Raw genomic sequence first — 23,256 nt, 5'->3', positions numbered from 1 at the left:
ACCCATAATAATGTGCAGTGCTGCAGTTACATAGTGTCTAATTCCATGAACTGAATAAGCCAGAACATTTGTGGTGCCTAGATAAAAAAAACAAAAAAGAAAAAACATTAACACAACTTAAAAGTTAATTCAAATTAATTAGCTGCAATACAAACATGGCCAATTTTGAATACATGCAAATATATGTTAACCACTTGCCGACCAATGGATTTTTCACTGATCGGTGCTGCGGGGGCTCTACAGCCCGCAGCACCGATCAGGAGTGCAGCAGGGCGATCAGACTACGCCCCTTTTTTCCCCACTAGGGGGATGTCCTGCTGGGGGGGTCTGATCGCCGCTGGCCATCTGCGTTTTGCGGGGGGGGGCTCCTCAAAGCCCCCCTCCGCAGCCATTTCCGCCCTCTTCCTCCTTACCTCCCTCCCTCCCTCTCTCCGCAATGCGCAGGACGGAGTTCCGTCCTGCGCATTGAAGGATAGGCTTCAGCCTATCATATGCCGGCGATCCCCGGCCAATCAGAGGCCGGGGATCGCCGATCTGCCTTACGGCGCTGCTGCGCAGCAGCGCCGTATGATGTAAACAGCGGGGATTTCTTCCCCGCCTGTTTACATTTTGCCGGAGAGCTGCGATCGGCGGCTCTCCGGCTGTTCACGGAGACACCCTCCGTGAACTGACATGGAAAGGCCGCTCGATCGAGCGGCCGTTTCCATGGTAACCCGCAGACGACCAGTTTACGCCAATCGGCGTTAGCTGGTCGTCAAGAGGTTAATGAATGCTTTATTTTATAATTTATAAACAAAATATGTTTTACATATTCTTTACACTACAGGGTGGGCCATTTATATGGATACACCTTAATAAAATGGGAATGGTTGGGGCACCAGTCTTCTAGGCCTGGTGCAGAAATAGGGAGGACAGCCAAACTGCAATTCTCTCCAGTGCCTATTAAAGGGAACCAGAGACGCCGGACTAAGAAAATGAAATAAAGATTTCATACATACCTGGGGCTTCTTCCAGCCCCATAAGCCTGGATCGCTCCCACGCCGCCATCCTCCGCTTCCTGGATCGGCCGGTACCGGGTCCCGTCACTTCCGGTGGACGCAGCCAATTGTCCGCATCACAGGGGCTCCCAGCATACCCTTACGTGTGCGGCTGCGCAGTATACAGCCGCACGCGTAATGGTATGCTGGGAGCCCGGTGATGCGGACAATTGGCCGCGTGCTGACGCCGACTGGCCGACTGACGGAAACTACGGACCCGGAACTGGCATGCTACAGGAAGCGGAGGACTGCGGCGTAGGAGCGATCCGTGCGTATGGGGCTGGAGGAAGCCCCAGGTATGTATAAAATCTTTTTCCTGGCGTCTCTGGTTCCCTTTAATCACTCATCACTTTCCATGACTCATCTCATTTTATTGTGGGTTGGGTAAAACAATCTTTCTTTCTTTCTAAGGTATGTTGCAGACCAGTCCACCCCTTTCTCTCTAAAAAATGTTATAGGGATTAGGAATCTATCAAAAACAATTGGTTTCATATTCTCTGTGGGTGTATTCAGGGCCGGATTTACCCTAAGGCACTGTAGGCACTTGTCTACAAGCGCCTGATGATGGAAAGGCGGCTCACTCCCCTCCCTGAGTGCCTCCCTCCCTACTTCCCTAAGTGGAGTGTAAATGAGAGGTTACTCACCCTGCTCTCTGTATTATGATGAGATCTCCCTTCAGTCAGGGGCACCTGTAGCTACTTGATACTGAGGTTTCTCTATTTACCTAAAACTTGGGAGCTCCTCCAGCTACATATTATGAGGGTACCTCTGGCTACCTATTACTAAGGGGCACCTGTAGCTACATATGACGGGCAAGAGATAAGTGACAGCTGTGACAGCCAGCACACTTGTGGTGCGGTTCAGTGGGGGAAAAGTCTATACTTTGTGCCTATACACACATTCATGTGTATACTTTACTGGTTTCCCTTTTCCAAGTTGCATTTGTTTACTGAGGAGTAGGATACTTCCACAAGGTCAGCCTGAAAATCATGCAGCTGCACAGCATACTGAAGTCAAGACATACTTATGTCTTTCCACTGGCATTTAGTTTCATTTTTTACTAGTCTCCAGGAGAACCACAACTAACTGTTCTGCTTCCCAAATCTCACCAGTTATATTTTGTTACGTTGCAAGCATTGAAGTAACAGCATTATGCACCCTTTGATTTGTGTATTTTTTGATTCTTAGGGAATGTCTGCACTGTCATTGTGTGCTTCTGTGTGATAATATAAAGTATGGAAAACTAGGTTTCCTGAATACTTTAATGCATTCTATTATATGTCAAGACAAGACAAGACAAATAATATTTATAACGCGCTTTTCTCCTGGCGGACTCAAAGCGCCAGAGCAGCAGCCACTAGGACACACTCTATAGGCAGTAGCAGTGTTAGGGAGACTTGCCTAAGGTCTCCTACTGAATAGGTGCTGGCTTACTGAACAGGCAGAGCCGAGATTCGAACCCTGGTCTCCTGTGTCAGAGGCAGAGCCCTTAACCATTACACCATCCAGCCACCACCACAGCCATATGTCACTACAGTACCTATTTATGTGTATCATACAACAAGGCTATGCTTGGAATTTGGATATTTAAGCTGAATACTCCGCTTAAAGAGCAACTGTTAGCAATAATATGCCCCCCACAAAAAATACATATGTAAGTAGATAAAGAATTGCTGTACTTATATAACACATGTATTGCACTGTCCACATTTTGTATTTCATAGTTTTTTCAACTTTAATCATCCTCCTGACAGTGGCCATCTTGTGCCATCCAGGTTAAAGAATACCCCCTCCCCCCCCTCATCCCCGCACTAATTCTTAGCACAGCAGGGAGGATAGATGCAGCAGGCACAGACTCACCTTATAATGGATCCAAGATGCAGAGATTGCTGAGAGTATAGAAGGAAACTGCAGCGCCTGGAACCATTATTAGGTGAGCCTGTGTGCGCCGCCTTTATCCTTTCCCAATGTGCAATGCGGGGATGAGGGGGAATGCGGCAGGCGGCAGATGCAGAAGGCGTGCGGAGAGGTGGCGGACATGTCACTGGAGGAGGGGATCATAGGACAATGACAGGAGATAGTCTCTGGCCCCCCTTCCTGTGCCCTAACAGCGTCTGCGACCACTGTAGTGAAGGAGAGACCAGGCGGCCAATCAGAAAGGAGAGAGGTAAGCGACAGAGGCTTCAGCCAATCAGGCTGATTCCGCATGCCATGTCACTTCTCTTTTGCGTCTGTGTACCAATATAGAGCCTGGGGGCATGGGGAGAGAAAACCTAATTGGAAAAAAAGTAAGATTGATTTTAAAGTTTTGAATTGCCTGGTTAGCATCCTTTTTACCCTTGTAACAGCCTGCAATAGAGAATTGATTTTGTATTTTATGCCTAACAGTTACTCTTTAACGATGCAGGAAAATGGATTGCAGCGACATCATCAGACAACAAGTGTTACCCAACCCATCTTCCTGCCCACAGGAACACGCAGCGGCACACAATGGGGCGAACAAGAGTCCAAACGATCGCAGCACTTTGCCAGAGTTGTCAGGGATCTTAAAGATCCGATCCACCATGACAGTAGTTGATAACTATAAGAAAAGTATCCTCAAAGGATTGAACCCCATAATAATTCAAAAAAGAAGATCCAAATGCGTATGTCAAAATTATGAATAATAACTTTATTTCCTAGCACAGTCACAAACATTTAAAATCATTTTTTTTATGGATTTTAAATGTTTGCGACTGTGCTAGGAAATAAAGTTATTATTCATAATTTTGACATACGCATTTGGATCTTCTTTTTTGAATTATAATGGGGTTCAATCCTTTGAGGGTACTTTTCTTATAGTTATCTAGTCCTTTTCATATATACCCATGGATATAGAACCGTGATTAATAATATTGTAGTGCTCATCTGCATGTGTTAAACCGCCATGACAGTAGTTAACGCCACGCATTGCCAAATGTTCTTCGTGTAATTGTGCCACTGTACCCACATAGCTAGGTCATGGAAACAATAACTGGTCACTCAAAAAAAAATCACCGGACGATGGAAAAATCAACATAAATCTCACATGGTCGGTATGGGCCTTCAGATGTCATAGCTACATGCCATTCAATGTTTAGTAATCAGAACCTCTTGTCATTGCACTTTATATTTTGCTTTTCGCTACCCTAAGTCATGCCCTGACGCTGCTTGTTTGTACGGTAGGCTCCCTAGATGTGAAGCTTTTGTCTACATGGTATTTCATTGTTCATGCAAAGAAAAAAATAATGAATTATGCAGCAAAAAAACACTTTTTGGGCACTTGCCAACCATGGCTACTGTCACAAAGCCATCACCATAAATCAAGGAGAAGGATGGGGGGAGGGTCAAAGACGATTCTTCATAGTTACTATACAACCTCTCTTGCTTAGAATGTGCCAATAAACAAAAATACAGCCTAACATTAGAATATTGATACACACTTCAACACACGCTGATGTGCACACGACACGTGGACACGATATCAAACCATTCAAGCCTCTACACTCATTCTTCAGCTCTGAAAAACAGAGAAGACATCAGACAAGGATGATTATTTCAACGGAAAACTGCAAGACAGAAATAAAGAATGTCCTTGGATGAGAAAGCACTTTCTGTAGAACAATTAAGTTAATTAACCAGATGACATGAATATTCATAAGGCTGTTAATGTCCCCCACACCAAGGAGATAAATGTGATGTAATGACTTGCCACTCAAGCATGGCTAAGATTCTGCTGAAAAGCTCAGCAATGCTTTAGTATTTGGTCTAGAAATATCGGAGAAATGAACAGTGCTGAGGAAATGCTTTATAAGCTTGTAATTCATTTTGAAGCCAATGATGTTCTGGATCAGAGTGTGATTCTGTTCTTTATCCTCAAGTTAATGCTCTCTTTGGAATGTATATACACTTCAATAAATATATATACGGGATTATTTAATAAAGGGACACCAAGACCAATGACATGCAGTAACTACTGCACTACCCATCGTATATTGCCTTGATCACTGTAGAGCTGCTCCTGTGGGTTATTGAATTTTGCTCTGCCTCATTAATAAAGCAAAATAGAATTTAATGGAGGCTCCAAGGCAGTGACATCAGGCAACTTGCAGCCAGGCACACAGAATGCTGCTTTGTGGCCAGTATGCCAATTTATGGAAATTATTATTAATTATTTAGCGCCTACATCATCCGCAGCGCTTTAAAGAGGAACTCCAGTGAAAATAATGTAATAAAAAAAGTGCTTCATTTTTACAATAATTATGTATAAATGATTTAGTCAGTGTTTGCCCATTGTAAAATCTTTTAAATCCCTGATTTACATTCTGACATATATTACATGGTGACATTTTTACTGTTGGCAGGTGATGTAGCTGCTGCATGCTGTTTTGGCAGTTGGAAACAGCTGTAAAAAGCTATTTCCCACAATGCAACAGGGTTCACAGACAGGAAACTGCCAAGAGTACGTACTCAGAATTTCTTTGTGGGAGGGGTTTCACCACTATATCAGCCATACAGCTCCCCCTGATGGTCTGTTTGTGAAAAGGAATAGATTTCTCATGTAAAAGGGGGTATCAGCTACAGATTGGGATAAAGTTCAATTCTTGGTCGGAGTTTCTCTTTAAAGAGTATAAATTAATAGACTTGTCACTTAACTGTCCCTCAGAGGAGCTCACAATCTAATCCCTACCATACTTATTAGTCCATCATAGTCTAGGGCAGGGCTGGGCAAACTTTCCATCTCTGTCCATGCAGAGTTGCAAGAGGGATCACGATCGCTAAAAACTGTAAAATTTAAAATCCTTGTACTGGATCTTCTAAAAAAATTAGCATATTGTGATCAAGTTCATTATTTTCTGTAATGTACTGATAAACATTAGACTTTCATATATTTTAGATTCAAATACACACAACTGAAGTAGTTCAAGCCTTTTATTGTTTTAATATTGATGATTTTGGCATACAGCTCATGAAAACCCAAATTTCCTATCTCAAAAAATTAGCATATTTCATCCGACCAATAAAAGAAAAGTGTTTTTAAAACAAAAAAGTCAACCTTCAAATAATTATGTTCAGTTATGCACTCAATACTTGGTCGGGAATCCTTTTGCAGAAATGACTGCTTCAATGCGGCGTGGCATGGAGGCAATCAGCCTGTGGCACTGCTCAGGTGTTATGGAGGCCCAGGATGCTTCGATAGCGGCCTTAAGCTCATCCAGAGTGTTGGGTCTTGCGTCTATCAACTTTCTCTTCACAATATCCCACAGATTCTCTATGGGATTCAGGTCAGGAGAGTTGGCAGGCCAATTGAGCACAGTAATACCATGGTCAGTAAACCATTTACCAGTGGTTTTGGCACTGTGAGCAGGTGCCAGGTCGTGCTGAAAAATGAAATCTTCATCTCCATAAAGCTTTTCAGCAGATGGAAGCATGAACTCACTTTTGAACAAGAAACAGTGGCAGAAGCGCCTGACCTGGGCTACAGAGAAGCAGCACTGGACTGTTGCTCAGTGGTCCAAAGTACTTTTTTCGGATGAAAGTAACTTACATGTCATTCGGAAATCAAGGTGCCAGAGTCTGGAGGAAGACTGGGGAGAGGGAAATGCCAAAATGCCTGAAGTCCAGTGTCAAGTACCCACAGTCAGTGATGGTCTGGGGTGCCATGTCAGCTGCTGGTGTTGGTCCACTGTGTTTTATCAAGGACAGGGTCAATGCAGCTAGCTATCAGGAGATTTTGGAGCACTTCATGCCTCCATCTGCTGAAAAGCTTTATGGAGATGAAGATTTCCTGGCACCTGCTCATAGTGCCAAAACCACTGGTAAATGGTTTACTGACCATGGTATTACTGTGCTCAATTGGCCTGCCAACTCTCCTGACCTGAACCCCACAGAGAATCTGTGGGATACTGTGAAGAGAAAGTTGAGAGATGCAAGACCCAACATTCTGTATGAGCTTAAGGTCGCTATAGAAGCATCCTGGGCCTCCATAACACCTGAGGAGTGCCACGGGCTGATTGCCTCCATGCCATGCCGCATTGAAGCAGTCATTTCTTCAAAAGGATTCCCGACCAAGTATTGAGTGCATAACTGAACATAATTATTTGAAGGTTGACTTTTTTTGTTTTAAAAACACTTTTCTTTTATTGGTCGGATGAAATATGCTAATTTTTTGAGATAGGAAATTTGGGTTTTCATGAGCTGTATGCCAAAATCAAATATTAAAACAATAAAAGGCTTGAACTACTTCAGTTGTGTGTATTTGAATCTAAAATATATGAAAGTCTAATGTTTATCAGTACATTACAGAAAATATTGAACTTTATCACAATATGCTAATTTTTTTAGAAGATTCTGTATATGCATGCATATGACATGTAAACTTGTGAGATAGACTATAAATTATTTTTTCCTATAGCACGGTCATTTACAGGCGTTCGTAAAAATCTGACAGGTTTTGGACTAGTCCATCTCCTTATGGGTGATTCTCAGTATTTTCTTCTTTCTTTACTAAAATACTCCATAGACTGGACCTAAACAAAGATGCCTGTCAGCCTCCCTACTCATGTACACACCATTCTGACAGTCTGACTGTTCCACTCTCATCCAGGAAGTGCTTTTGCAAATAAACTTACATATTGCCCAGCAAGCTCATGGTGAACCAGAATTCCTAGGAGTGTGTGAGAGGTGTGTAAAATGCTACGCAAAACAGAAATTTGCCTTCTTTAACAGAAGGTATTTGCAATTATTCAGGTTGGAGTGAGCTCTAAGGTGTCCCATAGTACATCACTGCCCAATATGCAAATCATATCTTTGTTGTCCCTGATAGCTAAACACACCTCCAGAACCGCTGGAATGCAATTATGTGTCAGCTTGTTAATATTACAGAACAAAGCTAAACTAACATGCATACAGACTGTTTCGGACTGGTTGATCCTCGGTGCATGGCATCAGGGCCAGGCCGAGGCAGAGGCTGAAGAGGCTCCAGCCTCGGGGCGCAGTGGAGGAGGGGGGCACACAATTCATTCAGCGGTCATTCCCAATTGTGTTTGAAGCAGAAAGAAATAAGAAAAGGGGATACATGACAGTGACTGCAAGCCAGATAACTAGAGATTAAGGTGTTGGGGAGGTTGGGGGCCTTGTGGCACCTATTAGTCTAATAGCATTCAGTGTCTGACGGCTGGGGTGGGAGGTATGGGGGGGCGCACTTTGGTGTCTCAGCCTTGGGTGCTGAAGGACCTTGTCCCGACTCTGCATGGCATGGATTAATACAGCTCTATGGAGTAGGACTTGAAACTCCTAGAGTGAGGCCTGGAACCCACTAGAAAGTGCAATACGCTATTGCAATTGCAAGCGATTTTGGGAGCAAGTTCCCTGCTCCTAAACAATTTGTTAGAATGGAAACGCTCCCAAAATGCTGCATGTCCTGCGATTGCAACTTTCTTAATCGCATTCGCTGTAGTGTAATCTGTCCCATCTATTTACATTGGCGTTTAGGGAAACCACTAGCGATTTAAAGCGTTCCCTAAACACTCCAAAAAATGCTCTAGTGGGTTCCAGGCCTCACAGATTGCCCAGCAAGCTCATGGTGAACCAGAACTAGTCCACAAACCTGTCAGATTTTCTAGATTTTTACTACCTACTGTCAGAGATGGATTAAGATGTAACTGGGTACTAGGCAAGGTGGTAGATTTGGAGCCCCCTTGTGGTCCTTTTGGTAAGTTGATGTGGAGTGGGGTCAAAGAAGGTGACAGGTGAGCCCCTTGGCACCCACTAGGCCCCAAGCACCTGCCTAGTAGACAGTGGGATGTGGGGGATGGGTGAAAAAACAAGGGGTGGGGGGAGAGAGCACTCAGGTTGTCATTCAAAAAAAATTACCAGCTTGCTGAGGAATATTCTCACCTGGATCTGTGGCTGACTGTCCCATACAGGGTGGCCAGCAGAAAGGCTTTGTTCCACTTGGACCGGGAACCTTCCTGCTGGTCACCCCGTACGTATGGGACAATCAGCCACAGATCCAGGTGAGATTATTCCTCAGTAGAGATGGCCCGAGCCTCCGATTTTAGGTTCGCGAACCTCCGCAAACGTTTGCGAACTTTTGCAAACCACAATAGACTTCAATGGGGAGGCAAACTTTGAAAACTAGAAACATTTATGCTGGCCACAAAAGTGATGGAAAAGATGTTTCAAGGGGTCTAACATCTGAGTTTTTGCATGAATGAGTGGGATAGACGCCAAAAGTCCCGGGGAAAAATCTGGATTTGACGCAAAGCAGCGTTTTAAGGGCAGAAATCACATTGCATGCCAAATTGGAGGCCTAAAGTGCTTTAAAACATCTTGTATGTGTATATATCAATCAGGGAGTGTAATTAGAGCACTGCTTCACACTGACACACCAAACTCACTGTGTAACTCACCGCAAACAGCTGTTTGTGTAGTGACGGCCGTGCTGGACTGGTGCGCACCATGGCAAGAGTGCAGATCATGGCGGTTTTCAAGCCCATATGGTCGCCGGGCTGAGGTAGCTCAATGACAGAACAACAGTGACTGTCCAGCTGATCGAATTTGGTCTGTCCACAATGAAGCTACAGCCTTATTATCTTGGGTGTGCCACCCCTGCTCATACTGTCAATGGTTCTTTCTCTATCATTGTTAAAGAAAGCGTACGGCCGGGGAGTCAGGGTTCGATTCCGGTCCGGAGTTGGAGCCAGAGAAACAGCTACCACCGAACATCCAAGGAAGGCAGCAGGCATGGCATGCAAGTCCCGAGGTAGTGACAAAAAATAATAATACAGGAGGACTTTCGAGGCCCTGCTGTATATGACACTAATCTACTTTACTACCTTTAACGAGAATCTGTTATGGAGGGCAAGTCTGCCATCCATTCAAGTGAAAGGTATGCACTGACTGCCAGGTATAATACAATGTACAGTCACAGATGCAGTGAAAGGTATGCAGTGACTGGTATTACAATACAATGTGCAGCTGTCACACAGGTGCGGTTAACAGGTATGCTCGGAGTGGTATATTACACAGCGTGCGGTCACACAGGTACTGTGAACAATTATGCAATGACTGGTATTACAAATGTGCACCTGTCACACACACACAGGTACCGGACAAGCACAGTGACACTGCATGCGCTCACGTAGGTTAGATGGGTGCACTAAAGGGAACAACAGGTAGGTATATGCAGTGATGGGTATTACAATGTGCACCTGCCACACACAGACAGGTACCCGACAGGCACAGTGACACTGCGTGCGCTCACGTAGGTAGGTGGGTGCACTGTGCACAACAGGTAGGTATATGCAGTGATGGGTATTACAAATGTGCTCCTGTCTCACACACACACACAGGTACCGCTGTGAACAGGTGCAATGACTGGTGGTATTAACAATGCGTGCGCTCACGTAGGTAGGTAGGTAGGTGCACTAAACAGTGAACAGGTGCAGTGATTGGGATTACAAATCTGCAGCTGCCTATCACACACATAGGTAGTCACTGAATATGCTGGGCCTGGCAGTGGCACAGTAGCAATTACACCAAAGGCCAGCTGCGACTGACTGACAGGGCTGTATATAATGCAAGTGGGCCACACACACAAAAAAAAAAATAGATCACAAAAACAAAATTAGCTCTCTGAAGAGCTGTTGAGGGGTGCTTTTTTAGCAATAAGAATCAGCAAGGAGCAAGCTAACAAGCCTACAAGAGCCTAACTATGCTTTACCTATAGCTCTCTATGCAGCAGCTCTCCCTTCTCTAATTACTGCAGGCACACGAGTGAGTCCAATGCCTGACGCTGCCTGCCTTTTATAAGGGGGGGAGTGGCTCCAGGAGGGAGTGTAGCCTGATTGGCTACAATGTGCCTGCTGACTGTGATGTAGAGGGTCAAAGTTAACCCTAATGATGCACTATGGGGGTGAATCGAACTTCCGGAAAAGCTTGCGGTTCTCCGCGAACGCGAATCACGGAAGTTCGCCGGGAACTGTTTGCCGGCGAACCGTTCAGGCAATCTCTATTCCTCAGCCAGCTGGTCATTTTTATTGAATGACAACCTGAGTGCGCTCTCCACCCACCCCTTGTTTTTTCACCAATTCCCGTCTACTGCAGATTATATACCACCTAGAGTGGCACCCTAGAGAGCAGCACCATCTGACGACAACTACACAGACTTGCACAGTATTGTCAAAATCGCTCCCTCTGTCCAGCACAGGGGTTTAGGCTCCTTTCCTCTTCACAGAGCATCTACCTAGGTTGCCTGGCAGATGATTCTGCTCAGCCTACTGTGTGTGAATGTGACATAGGAAAAATAGATAAATGTCCATCTCATATGTATGCAAACACCTTTTACTTTTTTTTTGCTATATGAATATTTTGCAATTGAAGCAGAAATACTTAAACATTCAAACATCACTCTATATAGAAGGTCTCAAAAGGTGTACATGTGTACCAATCCTCAACCCATAATTCCAAAGCTGTTTTTATACCTCCCTGCACTATTTCTAAATATAAACACACATCCTATTTTATGTGTTCCATTTAGCTATTTATTTCTGCTGTCCATGCCTTTGTGGTGACCATCTCTAACTTAGCCTATTTGGCTTCCTAAATGGATTCCTCAGCAACAAATGCCAATGGAAATAGCCGACAGAGAGGCTTGGGGCACTACCATATGTTCAGGCATTGGTAATACATGACTGCACAATATCTGAGTCACTGTAGCAGCACATCATTGCACTGACTTCATGGAAAATAGAAATTTGACATGTTTTTCCTATGATAAACATCCTTCACTAGCGGCCTGATATGGTCTCATTGGGAGAGATACAGTAGGTCTCATTGTTGTCTGCCTTATTTTGATGCAAAAGTCATGGCAACGTCTCTGTACAGCCATGTGCATTTTGTTACTTAGACCTCCTGCCTACATCAATTTGTACAAGTTAAAATTACAACCAACATATTCATATACTCGATAAAGCTTGAATTTGCATCACAGAATATGAAGATAACTGTGGACTGCAGCTAACCTTGCAATCCTTTCAGGTCTAATGTTACCTCTGATGGTGTGTGTCTGCCAGCATAACAAAGAAACTTAAGCTGAATACTCACCTGAAGATGCAGGAAGATCAATCACAGCAGTGATGTAGCTAAAGGGGATGCAAAAGTTGGGACCGCACCAGGGCCCCTGAACAAGAGGGGCCCACTACGGGCTCTCTTTCATCTATCTCATTAGCTTTTCATTGGTGCTATGCTGGTAATGAACATGTCATGAACCATGCATAACCTTTTCCTGTCTGCTGGTGGCAGCATTTGCATGGACTGCCGGGACTTTCATTGAGCCACCAGAAAAGGGCCCTGTGGACTGTGAGCAGCCCTGATTTTCTGCAACTCATCACTTGCATCCTGTTATCACATGGAATATTTAAAGGATACCCGAACTGACATGTGACATGATGAGATAGACGTGTATGTATAGTGCATAGCGCACAAATAACTATGCTGTGTTCCTTTTTTTCTTTCTCTACCTGAAAGAGTTAAATATCAGGTATGCAAGTGGCTGACTCAGTCCTGACTCAGACAGGAAGTGGCTACAGTGTGACCCTCACTGATAAGAAATTCCAACTATAAAACACTTTCCTAGCAGAAAATGGCTTCTGAGAGCAAGAGAGAGGTAAAAAAAAGGGGGAATTTCATATTGGACAGGAGAAAAGCGCTTTACAAATATTGGAATGAATAGTATCTGTGTTGATAGTAATAGATTGTTAATTTGGTCACATGATCACTAAACCTGAAAGATACCCATCACTGCTTCATGAACAAAATTGGAGACTTTATACCCACATGTAAATATGGTCAGTAATACATAAATAATTCTGCCTTGCATGCAAATTATATGCACCTTGGAACAGAGTCAATCAAACACACTTTCTGCTGATGTGGACTAGTTACCCACAAAGGTGGGTTACATACGCTTATAATAACTAGAGTTGGGCCGAACGGTTCGCCTGCGAACGGTTCCATGCGAACTTCAGTGGTTCGGGTTCGCGTCCCGCAGGCGAACCTTTGCGGAAGTTCGGTTTGCCCCATAATGCACATGGAGGGTCAACTTTGACCCTCTACATCACAGTCAGCAGGCCCAGTGTAGCCAATTAGGCTACACTAGCCCCTGGAGCCCCACCCCCCTTATATAAGGCAGGCAGCGGCGGCCATTACGGTCACTCGTGTGCTGCCTGCGTTAGTGAGAGTAGGGCGAGCTGCTGCAGACTGTCTCTCAGGGAAAGATTAGTTAGGCTTAACTTGTTCCTGTCTGGCTGCATACCTGTTCTGTGAACGCACCACTGCATACCTGTGCTGTGAACCCACCACTGCATACCTGTGCTGTGAACCCACCACTGCATACCTGTGCTGTGAACCCACCACTGCATACCTGTTCAGTGAACCCACCACTGCATACCTGTGCTGTGAACCCACCACTGCATACCTGTGCTGTGAACCCACCACTGCATACCTGTTCAGTGAACCTGCCACTGCATACCTGTTCTGTTCATTGAACCCGCCACTGCATACCTGTGCTGTGAACCCACCACTGCATACCTGTTCTGTGAACCCACCACTGCATACCTGTTCTGTGAACCCACCACTGCATACCTGTTCAGTGAACCTGCCACTGCATACCTGTTCTGTTCAGTGGACCCGCCACTGTATACCTGTTCATTGAACCCACCACTGCATACCTGTGCTGTGAACCCACCACTGCATACCTGTTCTGTGAACCCACCACTGCATACCTGTTGTGTTCAGTGAACCTGCCACTGCATACCTGTTCTGTGAACCCGCCACTGTATACCTGTTCTGTTTAGTGAACCCGCCACTGTATACCTGTTCTGTTTAGTGAACCCGCCACTGCATACCTGTTCTGTTCAGTGGACCCGCCACTGTATACCTGTTCAGTGAACCCGCCACTGCATACCTGTTCTGTTCAGTGGACCCGCCACTGTATACCTGTTCAGTGAACCCGCCACTGCATACCTGTTGTGTTCAGTGAACCTGCCACTGCATACCTGTTCTGTGAACCCACCACTGTATACCTGTTCTGTTTAGTGAACCCGCCACTGTATACCTGTTCTGTTTAGTGAACCCGCCACTGCATACCTGTTCTGTTCAGTGGACCCGCCACTGTATACCTGTTCAGTGAACCCGCCACTGCATACCTGTTGTGTTCAGTGAACCTGCCACTGCATACCTGTTCTGTGAACCCGCCACTGTATACCTGTTCTGTTTAGTGAACCCGCCACTGTATACCTGTTCTGTTTAGTGAACCCGCCACTGCATACCTGTTCTGTTCAGTGGACCCGCCACTGTATACCTGTTCAGTGAACCCGCCACTGCATACCTGTTCTGTTCAGTGGACCCGCCACTGTATACCTGTTCAGTGAACCCGCCACTGCATACCTGTTGTGTTCAGTGAACCCACCACTGTATACCTGTTCTGTTTAGTGAACCCGCCACTGTATACCTGTTCTGTTTAGTGAACCCGCCACTGTATACCTGTTCAGTGAACCCGCCACTGTATACCTGTTGTGTTCAGTGAACCTGCCACTGCATACCTGTTGTGTTCAGTGAACCTGCCACTGCATACCTGTTCTGTGAACCCGCCACTGCATACCTGTTCTGTGAACCCGCCACTGTATACCTGTTCTGTTTAGTGAACCCGCCACTGCATACCTGTTCTGTTCAGTGAACCCGCCACTGTATACCTGTTCAGTGAACCCGCCACTGCATACCTGTTCTGTTCAGTGGACCCGCCACTGTATACCTGTTCAGTGAACCCGCCACTGCATACCTGTTGTGTTCAGTGAACCTGCCACTGCATACCTGTTCTGTGAACCCGCCACTGTATACCTGTTCTGTTTAGTGAACCCGCCACTGCATACCTGTTCTGTTCAGTGAACCCGCCACTGTATACCTGTTCAGTGAACCCGCCACTGCATACCTGTTCTGTTCAGTGGACCCGCCACTGTATACCTGTTCAGTGAACCCGCCACTGCATACCTGTTGTGTTCAGTGAACCCACCGCATCTGTGCGCATACCTGTGCAGTTAAGTGAACCCACCTACCTACGTGAGTGCACGCAGTGTGATATACCACTCCGTGCATACCCGATATGGACAAAACAGGTAGAGGAAGAGGTAGTGCCAGAGCCAGAGGAAGGCCACCCGGCAGGTCTGCGCGAGGTCGTGTAAATGTAATTTCGTGTGGACCTGGCCCACAGTACAGTGCTCGGAAGAAGGCACGTCCCATCACCTCCCAAGATTGTCAGGACGTGGTTGAGTATTTAGCGACACAGAACACCTCATCTTGCTCAGCCACCAGCGCTACTACTAGCACCACTTCCGCTGCATTTGACACTTCGCAAGAATTATTTAGTGTTGAAATCACTGATGCACAGCCATTGTTGTTACAGCCAGATGAATTTTCACCAGCTCATATATTTGAGTTACCCGGCAACACTATGGATGTAACGTGTAAGGAGGATGAAGGACCTACTGATGGTGCATGTTTGGATTTGTCTGAGGCAAGCGAAGCTGGGCAGGATGATTACGATGATGACGATGATAGGGATCCTCTGTATGTTCCCAATAGAGGAGATGAAGAGGGGGACAGTTCAGAGGGGGAGTCAGAGAGTAGTAGGAGGAGAGAAGTTGCTGAAAGAAGCTGGGGCAGCTCTTCGTCAGAAACAGCTGGTGGCAGAGTCCGGCACCATGTATCGCCACCTATGTACAGCCAGCCAACTTGCCCTTCAGCATCAGCTGCTGAGGTCCCCATAGTGCCCACATCCCAGGGTGGCTCAGCGGTGTGGAAATTTTTTAATGTGTGTGCCTCAGATCGGACCAAAGCCATCTGTTCGCTCTGCCAACAAAAATTGAGCCGTGGAAAGGCCAACACTCACGTAGGGACAAGTGCCTTACGAAGGCACCTGGAGAAAAGGCACAAACAGCAATGGGATGGCCACCTGAGCAAAAGCAGCAGCAGCACACAAAAGCAAAGCCACCCTCCTTCTCCTCTTCCTCCTCCATCAGGTGCATTATCTGCTTCTGCCGCTTTCTCCCTTCCACCTTCACAGGCACCCTCCTCCACTCCGCCTCTGCCCTTGAGCGGTTCCTGCTCCTCTGCCCACAGCAGCAGTCAGGTGTCCATGAAGGAAATGTTTGAGCGGAAGAAGCCAATTTCGGCCAGTCACCCCCTTGCCCGGCGTCTGACAGCTGGCGTGGCGGAACTGTTAGCTCGGCAGCTGTTACCATACCGGCTGGTGGACTCTGAGGCCTTCCGTAAATTTGTGGCCATCGGAACACCGCAGTGGAAGATGCCAGGCCGCACTTATTTTTCGAGAAAGGCCATACCCCAACTACACCGTGAAGTTGAGAGGCAAGTGGTGTCATCTCTTGCGAAGAGCGTTGGGTCAAGGGTACACCTGACCACGGATGCCTGGTCTGCCAAGCACGGGCAGGGCCGCTACATTACCTACACAGCCCATTGGGTGAACCTGGTGGTGAACGATGGCAAGCAGGGCGCAGCGGACCAAATTGTGACACCTCCACGGCTTGCAGGCAGGCCTCCTGCCACCTCCTCTCCTCCTGCTACATGCTCTTCGCTGTCCTCCTCCTCCTTGGCTGAGTGGCAGTTCTCCTCTCCAGCTACACAGCCCCAGCTCCGCAGGGCCTATGCTGCATGCCAGGTAAGACGGTGTCACGCCATCTTAGACATGTCTTGTCTCAAAGCGGAGAGTCACGCTGGAGCAGCTCTCCTGGCTGCTCTTAAGAAACAGGTGGATGAGTGGCTGACCCCGCACCACCTGGAGATAGGCAACGTGGTGTGCGACAACGGCAGCAATCTGCTTGCCGCTTTGCATATGGGGAAGCTGACACACATACCCTGCATGGCACATGTCATGAATCTAGTGGTTCAAAGATTTGTGGCAAAGTACCCTGGCTTAGCGAATGTCCTGAAGCAGGCCAGGAAGTTCTGTGGGCATTTGAGGCGGTCTTACACAGCCATGGCACGCTTTGCGGAAATTTAGCGCAAAAACAACATGCCGGTGGAACGCCTCATTTGCGATAGCCCGACTCGCTGGAACTCGACCCTGCTCATGTTCTCCCGCCTGCTAGAACAGAAGAAAGCCGTGACCCACTACCTCTACAACTACAGTAGAATGAAACAGTCTGGGAAGATGGGGATGTTCTGGCCCGACAACTGGACACTGATGGAAAATGCATGCAGGCTCATGCGGCCGTTTGAGGAGGTGACCAACCTGGTGAGCCGCAGTGAGGGCACCATCAGCGACTTAATTCCCTACGCTTACTTCTTGGAGCGTGCTGTGCGTAGAGTGGCGGATGAAGCTGTGAATGAGCGTGACCAGGAACCGTTACGGCAGGAACAGGCATGGGACCAATTTTCATCAGACCCAGCTGTTTCCTCAACACCTGCGGCAGCACAGAGGGGGGAGGAGGAGGAAGAAGAGAAGTCGTGTGCAGAAGACGAGTCAGACTCAGAGGATGATGAGCAAGGTGTTTCTTTGGGGGAGGAGGAGGAGGGGACAGCGGCAGGAGAACAACCTCAGCAGGCATCGCAAGGGGCTTGTGCTGCTCAACCTTCCCGTGGTATTGTTCGCGGCTGGGGGGAGGAGGTTGACTTACCTGACGTCACTGAGGAAGAGCAAGAGGAGATGGAGGGTACTGGATCCGACTTTGTGCAGATGTCGTCTTTTATGCTGTCCTGCCTGTTGAGGGACCCCCGTATAAAAAACCTCAAGGGGAATGACCTGTACTGGGTGGCCACACTACTAGACCCTCGGTACAGGCACAAAGTGGCGGACCTGTTACCAACTCACCGGAAGGTGGAAAGGATGCAGCACATGCAGAACCAGCTGTCAACTATGCTTTACAATGCCTTTAAGGGTGATGTGACGGCACAACGCCAGCAAGGTACCACTGCCACTAATCCTCCTCCCGTGTCCACGCAGTCAAAGACAGGACGCTCCAGCGATCTCATGGTGATGTCGGACATGCGGACGTTCTTTAGTCCAACGCCTCGCCGTAGCCCTTCCGGATCCACCCTCCACCAACGCCTGGAACGGCAGGTAGCCGACTAGATGGAGGGTACTGGATCCGACTTTGTGCAGATGTCGTCTTTTATGCTGTCCTGCCTGTTGAGGGACCCCCGTATAAAAAACCTCAAGGGGAATGACCTGTACTGGGTGGCCACACTACTAGACCCTCGGTACAGGCACAAAGTGGCGGACCTGTTACCAACTCACCGGAAGGTGGAAAGGATGCAGCACATGCAGAACCAGCTGTCAACTATGCTTTACAATGCCTTTAAGGGTGATGTGACGGCACAACGCCAGCAAGGTACCACTGCCACTAATCCTCCTCCCGTGTCCACGCAGTCAAAGACAGGACGCTCCAGCGATCTCATGGTGATGTCGGACATGCGGACGTTCTTTAGTCCAACGCCTCGCCGTAGCCCTTCCGGATCCACCCTCCACCAACGCCTGGAACGGCAGGTAGCCGACTACCTGGCCTTAAGTGTGGATGTAGACACTGCTGTGAACAGCGATGAGGAACCCTTGAACTACTGGGTGCGCAGGCTTGACCTGTGGCCAGAGCTGTCCCAATTTGCCATCCAACTTCTCTCCTGCCCTGCCGCAAGCGTCCTGTCAGAAAGGACCTTCAGCGCAGCTGGAGGCATTGTCACAGAGAAGAGAAGTAGCCTAAGTCACAAAAGTGTTAAGTACCTCACCTTTATCAAAATGAATGAGGCATGGATCCCGGAGGGGGCTGCTGCCCGCCCCAAGGCTAAGTCAGTCCCCGCACACACAGCATCTTTGCCTGCACGCCGTGTGACTGGCTGCCTGGCCTGCCCCAAGAAGACTAAGTCGCTCCCAGTCCCTCCACACAGCATGTCTGCCTGCAGGCCGCTTGACTACCTTCTCCGCCACCACCAACAGGGTCCGGGACTCCAGGCGGATTGCTGAATTTTTTAGGCCGCTGCTAGCAGCGGCTGCTGTAATAATTTTTCTGGTGCGTGTACATGACTGCCTAACTTTTCTGGCTGCACTGCGGGCAGCTGCAACAACAAAAGAAAAGGCATGTACATGCGCCCATTTCCCTTCGTGATCATTACCTTGCCGTGGTGAAGGGGCTTGCGTATCACAATGAAGCAATGACCGGCGCCTAGATGAGTGTCTCGGGGGGCACACCCACGATAATAAGGTCGTTGCCTCATTGTGGTCAGACCAAATTTGATCAGCTGGACAGTCACTGTTCTGTCATTCAGCTACATCAGCCAGGCGACCATATGGGCTGTAAAGCCACCAAAACCTGCACTCTCGCCATGGTGCGCACCAGTCCAGCACGGCCGTCACTACACAAACAGCTGTTTGCGGTGCGTTACACGGTGAGTTTGGTGTGTCAGTGTGAAGCAGTACCTTAATTACACTACCTGATTGATGTATACACATGCAAGATGTTTGAAAGCACTTTAGGCCTGTCATTTAGCATTCAATGTGATTTCTGCCCTTAAAACGCTGCTTTGCGTCAAATCCAGATTTTTCCCCGGGACTTTTGGCATGTATCCCACTCCGCCATGACCCCCTCCAGGTGTTAGACCCCTTGAAACATCTTTTCCATCACTTTTGTGGCCAGCATAATTTTTTTTTTTTCAAAGTTCGCATCCCCATTGAAGTCTATTGCGGTTTGCGAACTTTAACGTGAACCGAACCTTCCGCGGAAGTTCGCGAACCAGGTTCGCGAACCTAAAATCGGAGGTTCGGCCCAACTCTAATAATAACAACCATAAGAGCCTGCAGGGAGAACAACGCCCCCCCGCTTGGTTTGTCCGGGTCAGTGGAACAGGAACTGGTTGGTTGCGCTCACAACCTCCTGAAGTCATAGCCGGTTCTAGACAGGCACATATGAGGGGGGCAGTCAGAAATGTGAAGGGGGCATCATGTCTAAGCACATTTTTTAGATACTGTAGTGCGGCGCGCAAAGTGCGCCATGGTGAAAAATGGGTGTGGTCATGATGTCATGTGGACGTGGCTAACTGTAATGTAGTTATACCAGCTAATATAGTTACATAAAAAAAATATGAAGTAAATGCACATAATGACAGACAGCGTTTCACCAGTAAATGCACGTAATGAGAGACTGCGTTTCACCAGTAAATGCACATACTGTCAGACAGCCTTTCACCAGTAAATGCATGTAATGAGGGACAGCCTTTCACTAGTAAATGCACGTAATGAAAGACAGCGTTTCACCAGTAAATGCACAATTGTACCTTCTGTGAAGGCATTTTTATGGCTATACACTACTATGTAGGAGTTTATATGTCATCCTAGGGTAATGAGTGCTATCAACACCATACCTTTTGAATTATGATGACCACTCCATTAGCCATTAGACACTTACCGTTGTTTCAGCAACCCTCATTGTGGTGTGAACAGCTACACCCCAGAGCATATGACTGTTTATAGCCAGGTGTATAGCTGTCCCCAGTATAGGTAGCCAGGCATATAGCTGTCCTAAGTATATGTAGCCAAGCATATAGGTGTCCCCAGTATATGTAGCCAGGTGTATAGGTGTCCCCAGTATATGTTGCCAGGTGTATAGGTGTCCCCAGTATATGTAGCCAGGTGTATAGGTGTCCCCAGTATATGTAGCCAGGTGTATAGGTGTCCCCAGTATATGTAGCCAGGTGTATAGGTGTCCCCAATATAGGTAGCCACTAGTGTATAGGTGTCCCCAGGAGGGGTGGCAGCGCAGAGAAGAGGGAGCAGTGGGTACAGTGGCAGGGAAGGTGGGACATCTCCCCCCTTCCCTCACATGGGGCTCCCCCTTCCTCGTTCCCGTCTCCTCCAGATTTGAGCGGCTGGCAGTGGGTGGCAGCAGAACACTTCCTATTGCTGGCACGGGAGGATGATCTGTGCGCCGCTACTCTAGTGACGTTACTGACTAGACCAGAGTAGCGGCACACAGATCTTCCTCCGAGCGCCAGGAATAGGAAGTGTTCTGCCGCCGCCCGCTGCCAGGGTAACGCTCAAATCTGGAGGTGGGAACGAGGAAGGGGGAGCCCAAGGTGAGGGAAGGGGGGGGGGGGAGACGCCCCCTCTTCTCCACCGCTGTGCCCATCGCTCCTCTTTCTCTGCGCTGCCACCCCGCCTGCTTGAGGGGGCATTGTATTTATTTGAGGGGTGGTGCCCCCGCTTGCCCCAGCGTATAGCCGGCTCTGTGAAGAAATAGGCCAACGTTTACTGCAAATAAGTTTTTATTTGAGCACAAAAAATAGACAACCTGTTTCACAGGATCTTACCCACTTCTTCAGGTCAATCTGACAACAGTGCTATTGCAGTTTGTGGAACGTGTTGCTTGTGCTTGAATAAAAACTTCTTCACAGTAAACACTAGCGTATTTCTTCAAGAGGCCTGGCCTCTTCTTTTTAAACTGTTTTTTAAGTGTTTTATATGTATTGGATCCCTTCGTCAGTACTTTTTGTAAGGGGGGGGGGGGGGGTTGTGTGTGTGTGTGTGTAGGGGTAGGGTAACAGATACAGTAGATTACAAAATCATAGCTCCCAACTGTCCCTCTTTTGGAGCCCTGTCCCTCCGTCCCTCTTTCCTCCTCATTTGTCCCCCTTTCAGAACTTTGTCCCTCTTTCAATATATATACTATATATATATTTCTCCACTAAAAATGTGTTTGATTGACTCTAAAGTTTATTCCCATCCTTTAAATTGATCTATTACTAATTTTAAAATGTTAATATGAAGGAAAATGAACCTGGATATACAGGACCAGTGTGGTTTGAATTATAAAACAACATATTTTTTCTTATGAACTCTTTATGGTACGCGTGACTAGGGGTGTGCCGAGCGCGTGATTAGGGGTGTGCCGGGGTGTGGCTCAAGTGTCCCTCTTTCTCATCTCAAAAAGTTGGGAGGTATGACAAAATTGCGGTAGTAAGTAGGGAGTATACACAAAATACCTTCTTTTATGTGTCTATTGGTGACTTCCTACAGTTAGGTGTTAAGAAATAAATCCAATGACAAGAAATGTGTTCAGTTTATGGGTACACACTATAACTGTACCACCATTTGGACAGTTTCTAATTTAGGAGAATAAATACCCTATAGGGAATAAACATCTGAGTCACCAAACCTCAGATGCGGTTTAAAAATATAGTATCTGTCGTGTCCAAACCACAAGGCCAAAAACACTGGCTGGATTCCATGGCATAAGCAGTTATCTAGGTTCAGAGCCTCTATAATGACAACTGAAAGTCAAAGAGCTTAACAAAAAAAATCTCTTCAATCCAATTGAATTATTCAGCAGCTTATTTTCCCCTCCAAAGTGTAATGCAGTCATTCACATAGCTTTATAGGAGGGTTACGTGCTACCATAATAATCATATGATCATAATATATTAATAAAGGCCCTTTTAACAAACATAAAGAGGAATATTCTGGCTTTCATTTAAAAATAATATACCTCATTTATTTGAGATAATAGCTCAACACATTGCATAATAGGACCATTAGTGTAAATTACAAATATATAAGCAATCGCAGAGGAAATGCGCAACTATGGCACAAATTGGTGCTGCGGGGGTCTTCCACTTGAATATAGGAAAGCCATAATGATTGAATATATTGTTTACATAAACCAGGGGTTACAATCCATTATGTCTATTCCAGTTCAATCACAAATAAATCAGCCCCATTAGCTTTGCGCTCTGTTTTATACGTGTGAAAGGAAAGGTCACAGAGGCAATTTGAAAAAGAGAAATTTACTGAAAAGAGATTTTATTATTTTTTATACAGTGTAGGTTTATCTGATTCTGCTTCAACTATGCTTACAAAGCTTTATTCTTCCTCTTTTCCATGATACAGTCTCTTACTGAGGATTTAAAGCAGACCTGAACTCAGAACTTACTTTCTGCTCTAAAAGATAAGCATTGGCATAATAACCTTTATAGAAAAAAAAAATTATTGTTTGCTGCTGATAGAAACCCTGCAATAAATATGCAGCATGTCTACTTCCTGCTTTCATGGAAGCAGACATAGGGTTGACATCCTGTGTTTACAAATTAGCTGCTCTGCAGAGGCAGCCAGCTGATTCAGCTGAGAAATTACATTACATTT

General features: G+C 46.7%; 1 protein-coding gene across 1 annotated transcript in view; it reads right to left on the bottom strand.

Annotated features, from left to right (window-relative positions):
- Window positions 1-23,256, bottom strand: part of CERKL (ceramide kinase like) — a 271,505-nt gene that overhangs the window by 50,427 nt on the left and 197,822 nt on the right. The window contains exon 7 of the mRNA XM_068245419.1: window positions 3-77. Coding sequence (XP_068101520.1) covers window positions 3-77 — 75 coding nt within the window. The remainder of the gene's footprint in view (window positions 1-2; window positions 78-23,256) is intronic.

This window comes from Hyperolius riggenbachi, chromosome 7, assembly GCF_040937935.1.
Source record: "Hyperolius riggenbachi isolate aHypRig1 chromosome 7, aHypRig1.pri, whole genome shotgun sequence".
Classification (NCBI taxonomy): Eukaryota; Metazoa; Chordata; class Amphibia; order Anura; family Hyperoliidae; genus Hyperolius; species Hyperolius riggenbachi.
This window is presented reverse-complemented; position numbering and strand designations above follow the sequence as displayed.